The sequence below is a fragment of the Vicia villosa genome, linkage group LG7, assembly GCF_029867415.1.
Source record: "Vicia villosa cultivar HV-30 ecotype Madison, WI linkage group LG7, Vvil1.0, whole genome shotgun sequence".
In the NCBI taxonomy this organism is placed as follows: Eukaryota; Viridiplantae; Streptophyta; class Magnoliopsida; order Fabales; family Fabaceae; genus Vicia; species Vicia villosa.
In genome coordinates, this window is record NC_081186.1 from 112,964,487 (window position 1) to 112,978,745 (window position 14,259).

At 30.8% G+C, this 14,259-nt stretch overlaps 3 protein-coding genes across 3 annotated transcripts; all 3 read right to left on the minus strand.

Moving 5' to 3' along the window:
• Window positions 1–1,116: 1,116 nt before the first annotated feature.
• Window positions 1,117–4,564, minus strand: LOC131616573 (TMV resistance protein N-like). The gene is made up of 3 exons (XM_058887936.1): window positions 2,599–4,564; window positions 2,228–2,503; window positions 1,117–2,125 (listed from the first exon to the last, which is right to left on the minus strand). Exons 1-3 carry the CDS (start codon window positions 2,884–2,886, stop codon window positions 1,565–1,567), a joined length of 1,125 nt encoding a protein of 374 aa, XP_058743919.1. The 5' UTR covers window positions 2,887–4,564; the 3' UTR covers window positions 1,117–1,564.
• A 1,476-nt stretch (window positions 4,565–6,040) lies between these two features.
• Window positions 6,041–7,432, minus strand: LOC131616571 (F-box/LRR-repeat protein 12-like). Its single transcript, XM_058887935.1, has one exon. It carries the CDS (start codon window positions 7,426–7,428, stop codon window positions 6,262–6,264), a length of 1,167 nt encoding a protein of 388 aa, XP_058743918.1. The 5' UTR covers window positions 7,429–7,432; the 3' UTR covers window positions 6,041–6,261.
• Window positions 7,291–8,679, minus strand: LOC131616574 (uncharacterized protein At4g08330, chloroplastic-like). Its single transcript, XM_058887937.1, has 2 exons — window positions 8,124–8,679; window positions 7,291–7,781 (listed from the first exon to the last, which is right to left on the minus strand). The coding sequence occupies exons 1-2, from the start codon at window positions 8,147–8,149 to the stop codon at window positions 7,439–7,441; spliced, it is 369 nt and encodes a 122-aa protein (XP_058743920.1). The 5' UTR covers window positions 8,150–8,679; the 3' UTR covers window positions 7,291–7,438.
• Window positions 8,680–14,259: the final 5,580 nt, after the last annotated feature.

The window sequence follows — 14,259 nt, forward strand, 5'->3', positions numbered from 1 at the left end:
CACATCGACCCCAGTCGACCACTCTGAGGGAATTGTAATCATTTTGAAATTTTCTTAGCACGTGAGGACTCTCCTCCTGGTGATCACAAAGGATCTCAACTGCAAATGCATCCAACAACTCGCTACAATTCACTCATAATAAATAGTGAGTTTGTTATTCCATCCTTACTATATATAGAGAGAAGACGCCAAATTCAAGTAACGAGTTTCAAATTCAATTCCAATTCACCATTCTCCCTCACATACTGACTTGAGCATTGGAGTGCTAACCTTACAAGTAACCCCTCTCTCCACCGCTTATGAAGATTTGATCCACAATTATCACTGCTTCTTACTTCACTTATGGTTCTAAAACTGAATAAATTTAAAGTAATCGCGACACGAGCTAGTCTAGTTGTGGCACGATGCTTTTGCATCATGGCGCGATTTGGACACATTTTACTAGTATAAAAGGGCAATTTGCATATTATTTTTATGGCATTCAAAAATTTAATTGGAGAGCAATGGGTTTTTCATTGTTGAATACCAACTTTCATCTTCAAATTCATGTATTATTCTTTTAAACTTTTAGCTATGAATTGTTGTATTATGAGTAACTAGATTTTCTCATGATTAGACCTTTGAAATTAATTTATTTTAAACCTTTTGAACCATGCAAGTGTATGAGCATTATTTTATGAAATTACAATCTTAGTATTATTTAGTTTAAATTGTGTTTAATGTCTTAAATATCTTCAAGAATGTATGAATTGATTCCCAATTTTGAATGATTGCTAACTCTAGCATATGAAACTTTGTCTAATTTAAGTGTTCAATTAAATAATGATTTTAAACATATTGAATTATTCATTTTTGATATAGGAATTAACACGCGGAAAAACCTATTTTTATTACGAACTCGCCTGAGACATTAGGGGTTGCGATTTAAAGATAGGGTTATTCACCAAGAAATTAGAGAACAATTTTAAGGAATATACACAATTACCAAATAGAGAGAAATAAAAGATTCCGATGGTTTCATGATAGTGTTTGATCTATACTTAAAATACACACGAGGAGAGCGTATTTTAGGGAATATACACAACAATGAAATTGAAGGCATATTTCCAAGGTCACTCTTGATTGTTGTCAAGACTATCTATCCAATAAATTTGATTTTTTAATTACCATGATAAAAATGTAAGAAGACTTATCCAACATTTCCACGGCTAAAAGAGTACTTTTGTACCATTTGTTAAACCGTTCAGGCTGTAATATTTGTTTATCATGGAGTAGGCATGGAAAGTCTGAGATATTAAGGCATTGTTGCTTGCAGTAATTGCAAAAGTTTTTACTGCAACTACAGCATACACAACCGTCAATCATCACAAGTTTGGAAACAGAAGCATCACAAGACATGGTTTCTTGGATAAGAAGGCATTGTTTCTCAGTGAGCCAAAAACAAGCAAGCAACGCAGAATAACAGGAAAGCAGAATTCACGAACCAGGAACTGTTTACAACTATTATTATAAATATTCTATGTCTAATTTCTTAGTCTAATCTAAGAATGAAAAATATATACAATTAATGAGTTGTCTCATTTTCCCAAGAACCAAATGAGAACCAAATCCTTCCGTCCCTTACAAAACCAGCAAAATCTTCTGGAAAACTACGGAGTTCTGTACAGCCAATAACATTCAGAATTGCGGGAGTTTTCAAATCACCTATTGTATCTGGAAGAGAGACAAGATTCTTGCAATTTTCTAAATCCAGAAGAAAAAGGGATACAAGAAATCCAAGTGAAGATGGTAGTTCTTTTATAGAAGTCTCGTCTAAAGAAAGCACATTTAGATTTTCCATGTTTTCCTCAAACTCAGGAAGATGTTCAAATTCACTGCAACCGGAAAGACATAAAACCTTCAAGGAACTCATCTCTATTTTGCATGGAAGCGCTTTGAGCCTTTTGCAGTCTTTCAAATTCAATAGAATAAGTTTCTTGTGGCTTAAAAGGGAGGGATGAATCTCAGTTAAGTTTGTACAACTTTCAAGGACTAATAGCTCAAGATTTGGAACACCAACAACGTCAGGCGATTTCTTTAGAGACTCCGAAAAGCTCAAATTGATGGACTTCAGATTTTCAAAAAACTGATGAAAATTAAGATTATAACAACAAAAAAAACTTAGATTTAAGAGTTATTATGATGATAACGAACTAATTGGAAAAGGTTCTTGATGAAGAGTGTTTACCTGTGTTCCATGCCAAAGTTGTTCTATTTTGCTATGCTGCAATTTGAGGTCAATAATTTCATCCAAATGATTAGTAAGTGGCAGCGTTTCCAATGGACATCGTCTCCAATCAAGAACTTTTAGTGAACTAGGGAAGCAATTGAGGCCATGGGGAAGTTTTATTCCACATAATTTGAGTAATCTTAGCTGACTTATTTTGGAAAAGGCTTCAATGTTCCACCTTGCTTCATATGGTTGAACTAAGTTCATAGCTATGCCTTGAATTTTATCAGTTCCCTATAAAATAATAACAATGCCTTAACCTTATTTATGTATGATTCGATAGTTCATAGCTATGCATGATTCAATTAGCTTCATAATTTGGAACATACCTTATTTTTTGTCAATACTTGATCAATATCTTTTTGAGACCATAACCTACTACGTTTTCCAGGATCATTCGGAGATTCTTGAAACACGATATTTTTTCCCATTTCTTCAAGTAAATCATGCATCCACAACTTTTTGCCTCCCCTATCAGAAGTTACCAAAGATCTTTCAATCAGAATGTCAATTCCAATTTTAGGATAGTCACCACAATCTTCTAATATTTCTATTACTTCATCTATCTCCATTCCTTTGAAGAAACAAGCAATATCTAGAAACATTTTTTTCTCCATAGATTGTAAACTGTCATAGCTTATTTTCAATGTATCATGGATTTTAAAGTGAGGAACATTTCTTATCTGTTCTTAAGCACTATGCCAAACCTCAACAGTTCTTCCATGAAAATGTGAACCCAATACATCAAGTGCTAATGGAAGACCTCTTGTATATTCAACCACTTCTTCACACAAACTCAAATACTCTTCTTTAGGTTGATTCTGTTTAAAGGCTTTCAAACAAAAGAGCTCAAGAGCTTCATTTTTTACTAAGCCTTTAGCCTCATAAGTTTCTTTCACTCCGTGTGTCGATAACAAGTGCTTATCTCTACTTGTGATTATTACTCTACTTCCTGGACCAAATCATTCTTGCTTTCCAGCTAAATTCTCCAGTTGGCTTAATTCACTTACATCATCAAGAACAAGGAGAACCCTTTTGTTGCTAAAGGATTTTAGCAAAGCTTCCTCGCTGATGTTAGGGATCTACACCGTGGAAGATTGGAAAAACAGCTTGACCAAAACTCTTGTTGCATTCAATAATCTTTTATAGCTCATCCAAACACCATGTTGAGGAAGCATAGTTTGGTGAGAGAATGATGATAGAAAACATAGACTCTTCAATGGCTTTATTGAGTTCTACTGATATCACTTCACCTCTCTTAAGATCATGATCATCTTTGAATGTTTTGATCCCTCTTCTTTCCAGTGAAGCAAAAAGATGGCCAGTGAAACCTTGGCGAGTGTCTTCACCTCTGAAACTCAAGAAGACATGGTTAGTCCATTTTGATGTTAGGATGGAAGGTGAAGATGAAGAGGCTTCATCTTTGGTGTTAGATGCCATTCAATTCTGAAGTATCCTTGCAATGATACTGGTTTTGATGTCAATGCAATTCAATTTTGTTGAAAAAATAATTAAGGATAAAGTTGACTACACAAGTGTGAACAAAGACATAAGTCTATGTAGGAAAGAAAGTTTGGTTGCTTTGAGATCCTCACCTACTTTGTTTTTTTAATTGTTAGTCAAATAAAGTTCATCAATAATTCAATATTATGTTACATACCAAACCCTTTATAAGTTCATCAATAATTCAATATTATGTTACATACCAAAGCCTTTATTTTTTCTTTAATATTCCTTTTACTTAGTTTGTTGAATTATGCATTTCAACATACTAGGAGGTATTTTGCTCGGATCTCCATCATGTAATAATGTGTTCTATACCGGGCGGACTAGAATGATTAAAAAGTCCAATTCATCTCAAATTCATTCTATTTGATCAGATATAAAAATCATTTTACATGTAATTTATCTTAAACCTTGAACTGACTTGAGTGTTGAATTGCGAGTGTTGAATTGCTAACCATGCAGTTCCATCCCGTGCTGTCGTTCCAGATTATCAGTTCTCCAAATGCATCTATTTCTGGTTACTGAATAAACAGTGGCGCCGTCTGTGGAAAACGACTTCTGATTCCTACGATTTCCACAAATTCACGTTCGCTTTCCAACTCCATCATTCGAACATAGAAGTTCCAGATCTAGATTTCTAAGATTTCATATCTAATCACTGATTTACCAGTTCGTAACCTCCTCAGGTCACCAAATCGAGAACGCTCATAAGCGAACATGTAGTCAATTCAATCAATTGTCGTTTTCGCTTCAATTCTTCGAAATTACAAATCTCTTATTTTCTCAAGAACTCTGCTAAGTAATAGAAGGAAGGATCTCAGATCCAGATCTAGGTCTACATCGAAGACCGAAGGAAATTTCCTCGAAGATCATGCTGAAGGTTCAGGATCCATACTCCGATCTAGCATCAGCGATACTTCCGCTACTAACGTAGTAATCATCGGGTGATGTCGAAGATACGAAGAATCCATAGTTAACACCGTGCGCAAATCAGATACTATAGTACCTTCTATGGGTACCAAAGGATCTCCGATCGGTGAGCGAAAGAGTCTATGAATGCAGGTCAATTGGTTCCTGATGAAATTGTGATTGTTGTATAGTCAACAATTGCACATTTTGATTTTCAGTTGCGTTTCGTGCTCCATTTTCATAAGCTGATAGACATACATTTGTTTTGTCATCGTTTCGTGCTCCATTTTCATAAGCTGATAGACATACATTTGTTTTGTCATCTTTTCTTTTGTAGATGGTGGCAGGGCGTTTGTCCTCTAGAAGATGCAAAACAAAAAAGGGTGGTTTTTTGACGGTTATCCTCGGAGTTTGGCTCAAGCTGAGAGCCCGGAAAAAATGCAGATAAGACCTGATGTATATATTTTAGTTGTATGTTAAGACCTGTTTTTTTATCTTAAATGCTCTAGTAAATGGAACTAGTTGAAATAAATGCTCAAGTTTTACCATTTGTTCTGGGAATATATTCTTTGATTGTCTGCTATGAAGTTTGTTTATGTATAAGATCGATATAAGAGAAAAAGATGAAATTGCCGAAGCCAGAGAGGAAACCATGGAAATCCATGTCGAGAAAAAAATGGATTTTTCAGATCAAAGTTCAAGCTAAAATTAAGTGAGCATTAATTTTAAGTGATGTATTTTGAGTTTTGCTAGGTGAATTTGGCATTTCAGTTCAAGTTTCATAAGCAAAATAGTAGTTACAAAGTTCATATATTGTAACTACATGTCTCAAAGTTCATATGCTGTAAGGGAAAATAAGTTTTAATATTTCTCATGTTCAAAACTCAAATTTATTAGAACATCTTTTATGTCCACAGATTTATCATCATCAGTACATAACAGTGTTACAGGTTGTTAAGTATTATTCTATTAATGTTACAGATTGTATAAAACTCCTGTCTAAATCAGTGTGATAGCAGGTTGGTAGCACAGTTTGTGCATACTTCTACCAAGTAGAACCTTGCCTAGGAAACTCTACAGACAACTTAACCAATTGAGTTGAAATGAAACAAAATGAAAGACTAATTTACATACACTTAGTTGGACATATTTGTCAACTTCAATAATGAACCTGAAACCTTCATGAAACCAAACCAAATTCAATGTTTCAAGTAATGGACAATCTTTGTTTTTGTTTGTAATCTTTGTTGCAATATCAGCTTGTCAAGGATTTGAACATGTTTGGAAAATGCATACTTGTCCTCAAAGTGACATTATGTATTGAGATCATTAAGGGGTACAAACCACAAATTATAATACAAATGTACCTCCATCCAATTCAATACCAGAACTATATGTGTAAATATTTATGACATGTGAAAATCTATACAGGTAGCATCTAAGTAATGTATAACTAGAAGCAACCGCGAGTTTTAATACATATTTTATACAAATAAAGACCTTTTGAAACAACTGGTAAATACTCAGCTGAATGCAGACCTTTCTCTAGAGAGGTGACAATTCTGTATCAGTCAGTATCATCTAAATGGGGAGTAAGGATTGATGCACATTACCTCTTCTTCCTTTATACAAACATTTCCTCTGTGAGACTTGAATAACTCTAACGCAAACGGAGTCACGTGAGCACAACCATTCAAGTACAAAACCGAGAGACTTTTGCATCCGTCACGTAAAGCCTGCAAGCCATTATCATTGAGATTGCGGCATCGATTAACATGCAGTCTCTTCAAATTCTGGCAATATAACCCTACTGCTTGCCATCCAGATATCCTCACCTCATGACATAATCCTAAGTTCCATTCTTCAAGTAGTGTACATCCCATGGCTATTGCAATAATAGAAGTATCGGAAACAGATCTGCACATTCGGAAGTTAAGGACTTTGAGATTTGAGGAAAATCTTATTCCAAGCAAGGGATCTCCTAAAGGAGACCAACTTAAACAAGATACGTCGAGATACTCTATACCACCACCACTAACTATTCCCGTTACCCCTTCTGCATTGAGCTTACAAGACCAAGCCTCTACATGTGCGAGAGATTTTGAACACCCTTTGAAGCCAACGCCTCTTATACTCTCACAGTGTGATATGTTAACTGCCTGAAGCTGGCGACATCTCTGAGTAAGAGCTTTCAACCCTTTGTCGGATATTTGCGAGCAGTACAAGAGGTTTATGCATTTCAAAGATAAACAAGCAGTGGCTAAAGTCTCTAATCCGTCATCAGTAACGTTGATACACCGATAGAGACTAATTGACGTCAATGAGGGACAACCAGAAGCAACCAGGGAAAGCCCGTAGTCCGTAACTTTCAAACAACAATCTAGATTAAGTTTCTGTAAATTCGAACCATAGCTTAGCAAACGGGTTAATCCTGAATCATTGAGCTCCGTGCAACCACATAAGGATAAAGACTCTAAATGTTGAAAGCGCCTCAGCAGCCTATGGAGATGGACAGTGTGAACATCAAGACCCTTTCTCGACAAAGAGGAGGGATTTAATATACTGAATGAACACTCAAATTGCAGCGACCGACGGTTGAAATTCTGAATATGAAGCCATCGTCGGCAAGTCAACCCAAACGATTCACGATCAGCCCGACAATCTAAAGCAAGGAAAATAATAGTAAGACAGTCATCCGGTAGATGAACAATCGAGGTAGCGCCAATTTTGGAAATCCCATCCATCTCAACCTTTTCAAGACTCATCCGAAGATGGCTGTAACGATCGAATCTTCACCGAGAATTTCGTCAGAGAGCTCGACGAAATGGAAGGCTCACATCCACAAAGTGCAGGTGCTTGTCCACTATAACCATAACCAATAAGAACTCCACATTTACGGCAAAGCAGTTTAGTCTTTGAAGGACACAACCATGAAACCGGAAGACAATTTATTTCATCAACCTGTGTAAAGCGGCTGAGATCAACTGATGAAAAGGAGATTGACCCTTTCTTAACAGACTTTTTGTATTCTGATGCAATGTTAGATGTGATTCGATTCGACGATGTCAAGTTCAGAGGGTATCCACATGAGCCACAGCTGCAGTGGATGCCAAAATCTCAAAACACAATTAATCAAAACTAACCCTAAAAACACAAGTCAATAGAATCTAACATTAGAACTAAACTAACCCACATGAAAATTTCTAAACTTTATCATCACAAACCGTGAAAAAGCATACAAAATCACTTAATCAAACAAGAAACAACAACAACAACACCGATGAAGGAAACACAAGTCAATAGAATCCAACATTAGAACTAAACTGACCCACGTGAAAAAATCTAAACTTTATCATCACAAACCGTGAAAGCATACAAAACCACATAATAGTAAGCAAGAATCAACAACACCGATAAAGAAAAACTAAGAAAGAATTACCAGTAAGAAACGTCAGTTTGTGACATCCTCAGTTTGATGATGAGTGATTGAAATTGCAATCGCCATGTTCGTCCATAATCGATTATTACTTCTGATTTTGATGAAAAGAATGAGATTGGGATAATCGCTTTTCAATTCAATTTTGGAATCTCTTTGTCGATTTTTTCTTTTCTTGTTTCTTAACTCTTAGCCAAATTACATAAATGTCACTCGGTTTTAACATTAGGAGACACGTATGCAGACATTAAAATTTAATAAAATAACGGTCGGTGGTGTTTAGACGGTGTTGACTATTTTTTTATGGGAATATAAAATTATTGAGAAGAATTACAAAACTGAATGTTAATTAATCAATCATATAAAAATAAGGTGTTCTCTAATAGACTTTTCTACCCTTTATTCTCCATCCAACACCTTGTAATTTTGAAGTTTTCTTTTGTCTAAAATCTATTTTTTTAAAATTAAATTTCAATCATGTTTTAAATGTAATCGAGTTGCTCCGCACGTTTTCATTTTCAATATCTTTTTTGTATTATGGTCGTACAAACACGACTCTATATAGGTCTCATTTCTCTCCTCCACAAACCACTAAGGGTGTGTTTGGTTCAAACGAGGGGGAGGGGAGGGGAGGGGAGGGATTTTAATGGAGGGAGGGGAAGGGGAGGGGAGGGATTTTTTTTAATTATATATATGTTTGGTTCAAACGAGGGGAGGGGAGGAAAGGGGAGGGATTTTGGTTAAAAATATGTTTGGTTCACGAGGGGAGGGGAGGGATTTTATTAATAATTTACTTTTCTATCCTTATAATTTTATATAAATGATATGATATTCAAAGGTGGAAATTTCATAAATATTTTTTTGAAAATAATATTTGTAATATTAAGTGATTAAAAATTCATAACTTAACATATAACGTTAAAAATTCAGTACACTTGATTCATATTATAACTTTTTACATAAATTAAACTATGTTTGATAACAATTTTTAATTACATAAAATAACTTATTACTAAAATATTGCAGTGATTATAATTTTTATTAAATAAAAATTTAATTTGAAGTTGAAGAGTAATTATAATAAATTGATAAAAACAATAGAGAAAAATCACAAAAAAGAAAAGCAGAAACACAAAAGAAAACAATAGTTTTAAAATAATAAAATATAATTGAGGATATTTTAGTAAATATATCAATTTATTAAATATTAAAAGTGACATTCCTTCCCCTCCCCTCCGATTCCCCCCAATTCGGGGGAACGCAAAAAGTGTGATTTGGAGGGATTTTGCTCCCCTCCCCTCCCCTTCTCTCCCCTCCTAAAAATTGAACCAAACACATTTTGTTATAAATATCCCCTCCCCTCCCCTCCCCTCCCCTCCATCTACCTCCAACCAAACACACCCTAAGTCTCTTCTCTTTCATCTCTCAATCTGAAGAGAAAGAAAGAAATTTATGTGTTCTTTCAATTCAAAATTAATATCACAGACCTTCCACCACTAACAACCAAACAACATCATACACAACAATTTCTTCTTCATCAACATCATTTCATCACTTAGTTCCACCCTTTACCAATCATTATAATCACCAACATCAAAAACACAAAATTGAAGGAAAAAAAAAGAATAAGAGAGTAGAAAAGAGAAAAGAGGAAGTTTTTGTCACATTAGGACCATGCACGCTACCAGAAATCGCGCCTCCCTACCTCTCCAAATCCGTTGCTGATAATCTTCCTTTGATCTTTCATTTTTCTTTGCTTTCATTATCCCTTTTGATTGAGTTTTTTAAAGGAGAGTTACGGATTTGAGTTATGTTTGTTGTGTGTTTTAGTTTAAGGGAGGAAAAAGTTTTTTTCTTAAAAAAAGAGAAAGAGGAATCTATGAAGAAGGAAAACCATTGTCTTTTGTGTTTTTCTTACTGACTTTTGTATTTTGTTTTTTTAAAAATAGAAAATGTTTGTTTGAAGACCTGGAGAACAAATATTTGGGGTTGGGGTTTGACGATGATGAAGTTGTTGGATTTTAGTTAAGGTTAAATGAAGATTTTTTAAGGCAATATGAAGATTTATTGAAGTTTTGGGTACTTTGTGGGAAGAAGATCATGATTTGGTAAGAAGGTTTATGTGTTTTTGGTGAATTTTTTGGTTTCTTTGGATTTTTGATTGAAGGTCAGATGAATATTTGTTTAATGTGTTTTTAAGGAGTATTGCATTTTCTAAGTAATAAGGAGATAGAAAATGGGGTTTGGGTGAGTTGAGAGAAATATGATGAGAGTGAAAGAATGAAGGAAAAAGAAAATCTAAGAGAAGGACTGAGAGTTGACAGCTGGGGATATATGGCAGAAGACGTGGCAGATGAAAAAGAATAGGAGAGAGAAGATTAATTGCAGGGATATGAATCCTCTCCTCCCCTTTCTCTCGTACTTCCATCATGCTCAAAATCTTAACCATTAATTCACTTGATTTATTTGTCTTTTATGAATCATTACTTTATAGTGTGGATCTATGAACCATTAAATTAAAATATGAGAGATGGTGGAACCATAAAAACTGAAGAGAATCCAAATGCGTGTGTATATATATATATATATATATATATATATATATATATATATATATATATATATATATATATATATATATATATTACAATTTTCACGGTAACTTGAATTACTCTGCGTTAGTGGAATAGAAAAGACCAATAAAAATTAATTAATATTTGTTTTTAATAATAATTTTATTGGATTAAAAAATATTTAATATTTACTTTAAAATCTTTTACTATTAATAATGTTAAATGAAATTTATAATAATATGAAAAAAATTATATAATTTTTTTACATCAAATTTATGATAATATGAAAATATTTAAAATCATGAAAATATTGATAATATGAAAAATATTTGATATTTGAAAATAAAAATTTATGATAATATAAAAATATTGGATATCATTATAAATTAAGTAATATTAAAATTATAAGATAATATAAAAGTTTTAACAGTAAGTGTAATTAGATTACTAGAATTGCCCTACATTAGTGGAAAAGAAAAGACTAATAAAAACTAATTAATATTTGTTCCTAATAATATTAATTAAAAATATTATTTTATTGGATCAAAAATATATTTAATATTTTATTTAAAATATTTTTACTATTAATAAAGATGCCATATATATTTGATATTATTATCTAAAATAAATGATGTTAAATGAAAACAATGATAATATGAAGAAAAAAGTTATATAAAAAATTTTTATATATAAATTTTTGATAATATGATTAATTTTAATAAATATTTGATATTTGAAAATATTTGATAAATTTTATATGGGAAAATTTATGATAATACGAAAATATTGGATATTATTATAAATTAAATAATATTAAAATTATATGATAATATTTTTTTAAAATTATTAAGTAAGAGAAAGAAGATGTTGTAAAAAATAATAATATGTCAATTTGTTAAAAATTGACATAAATGCTAATTGAAGATATAATTTGTTTAAAAAGTAGGTTTTTGAGATAACTTTAACACACAACTATTTATTACATTTCACACTAACAAATAAAATATATTGTCATACACCAACTAAAAATTAGTGTATGGTTTTTAAAATAATGATTAATTTAAGATATTGTATACTTTAAAATAATGGTTGCGTTATTAGATAAAAAAAAACTCCCATATGAAAGAAAAGATGTAAGTAATTAAAAATAACTGCATCATATGCTATAGTATATTCATTTCCGACTTCTTTCTATTCCATACCATTTTATTTATAGTAACTTTTCTTGTTAAAAATAATGAATAATTTATATAACATAATTAAATATAATTTCAAAAATAAATTAAAATTAAAATTTGTTTAATTAAATAAATCACATTTTTGCATATCATTCAAATATTTTTATAACTATCTTAACAGTATTAAATACGTGAAAAGTTATTATTAAAAATATCATATTTTAAATGGTAAAAAAAATCATTAGAGTATAATAATTGGTATTAATTTTTAAATTTATGGTGTAATGTTAGTATTATTTTGTATGGTTTGTACAATGGTACAATAACTATTACATTATTTGTGCAATTAAAAAAAATAAAAGTAAACATATTTAAAATAATTTATAAATTCAAACACGAGAAAAATTATATAGTTTTTTTTAAATTATTGATTTTTTTAATAAGTAATTTGTACCTAGCGGGTTTCAAATTATTGATGTTACTAATATTTTTAATTTGAAATTTCTTTTAAAATTTAAGATACAATATTATTTAAGAAAACGTATGAGAAATTGAGCTATAATTAACGTGTTTATGTTATAGTTTATATTACCAATTAAAATTTATACAATTAAAATGATATTTACACGATTAAATATTAATTTAAATATTTAAATATGAAAAAATATATGTTTCTTATAAATTAATTTAAAATATATTTAAATATGAGAAAAGTATATTTTCTTATAAATTAATTTAAATTATTTTCAAAATTTAATTTAATTTAAATATTTAAATACGAGAAAAATATATGTTTCTTATAAATTAATTTAATTTTTTTAAATAAACGAGTGAATCATAATATTTTTTTTAAAGGGGAGTGAATCATAATAGTTTTTTTTTTTAAAGGGGAATAAGTTTTCTATTGATATAAATATTTTAATCAAAACAAAAAATAATATTTAAATACGGGAGAGAATATACTTTTGATTCAATTTTTTTTTATATATGGAAAAAATTATATTCATAATCTAAATATAAATAAAAATGTGTCTTTCTTTTAAAATTATAAAATCTTTTGGTTAAGTCATTTTGTTTTTTTTTTCATTTTATTTTTATTATATCAAGGAAAAGTGTTACACAAAAATCTTTTCATTCACTTCCTCTTCACATTTCAGGTACGTATACGTAGACGTTTTCGCCTTTTATGTTATGAGATGTGATATTTTTGATGATTTTTTTATATGTTATTGTTGATAAAAGTTCTATGTCATTGATGATTTTGTTTTCTTGAGCTCTGTTATATGTTGTTTAAAGCGTGTTGTTGTTGATAAAAGCTCTATATCTCTCATATCTAACATGTCGTAGGTCATGTAATATGTATGCTTTTTTGTTTATTCTATTTTTGCAGTAAAAGTATAATGATATCATGGATAGAGCATGCCTTGTACAATTAATTCCTATACGATTAAATTCAATAAAAAGTATCAAAGAATCATATTTGACGAGGTTGACTGAAAATCATGTCAAGTTAATTGCATCTTGTATTATAGTCTTGAAGGATAAAATCCATTTCAATAATCTTTATGTTGTTTCATGTCTAAAGGCAGATATTATGTTCAATTTTAAGAGTATAAATGATGACATATATATATATATATATATATATATATATATATATATATATATATATATATATATATTAGAAAAAACACTTGTTAAGTTGGTTAAAAACAACTCGTTAAGTTGGTTCCGAGCCTGACCTAAGAATTGTCGACATAAGAAGTTTTGACCTCTTAAGTCGGATTTGGACCTGACTTAAGAAATGGTTATTGGGTCTGTAAAATGGTGTCCGACTTAATAAGTCTAGGTTTTAGAAAGCACTGATGTCATCTTTACCCGACCTAAGAAATCGTTCTTAAATCAGATATACTTAACCGATCTAACAAGTTAGATTTTTTATCACACTTGTTAAATTAATAATACGGCTCCTGTTGCTTTTGAAAAATACATACACCTAAGCTAATACCTAATAAAATTTTATTGATACATATTTCTGTAGAAAAAGTGTATCATATATCTAGAAAAATATGCATGCATTTGTAGGAATTATATATATATATATATATATATATATATATATATATATATATATATATATATATATATATATATATATATATATATATATATATATATATATATATATATATATATATGCCCATGCTGATGAAACCTTGACCTGTTTACTACATCCGCACTCTATTTCTGATATATCTATATCATCAATCGCTTATTTCGTTGCATTCCTCATGCTTAATTCTATTGCACTTATTTTATATACATTCGTCTACACAAAATCAAAACCAAAATAATTTAATATGTTTCATCATAATTCAAATTTCTAGA

Bases quoted from the DNA above. Each gene is read 5' to 3' on its own strand.
- LOC131616573 (XM_058887936.1), bottom strand. From the start codon at position 2,886: ATGGAGAAAAAAATGTTTCTAGATATTGCTTGTTTCTTCAAAGGAATG. The intron at 2,504-2,598 runs GTATGTTCCAAA...ATTATTTTATAG, and splicing joins AAGTATTGACAAAAAATAAG to GGAACTGATAAAATTCAAGG. The intron at 2,126-2,227 runs GTAAACACTCTT...AATTTTCATCAG, and splicing joins AACTTTGGCATGGAACACAG to TTTTTTGAAAATCTGAAGTC.
- LOC131616571 (XM_058887935.1), bottom strand. From the start codon at position 7,428: ATGGATGGGATTTCCAAAATTGGCGCTACCTCGATTGTTCATCTACCG.
- LOC131616574 (XM_058887937.1), bottom strand. From the start codon at position 8,149: ATGTCACAAACTGACGTTTCTTACTG. The intron at 7,782-8,123 runs GTAATTCTTTCT...CATCCACTGCAG, and splicing joins CAAACTGACGTTTCTTACTG to CTGTGGCTCATGTGGATACC.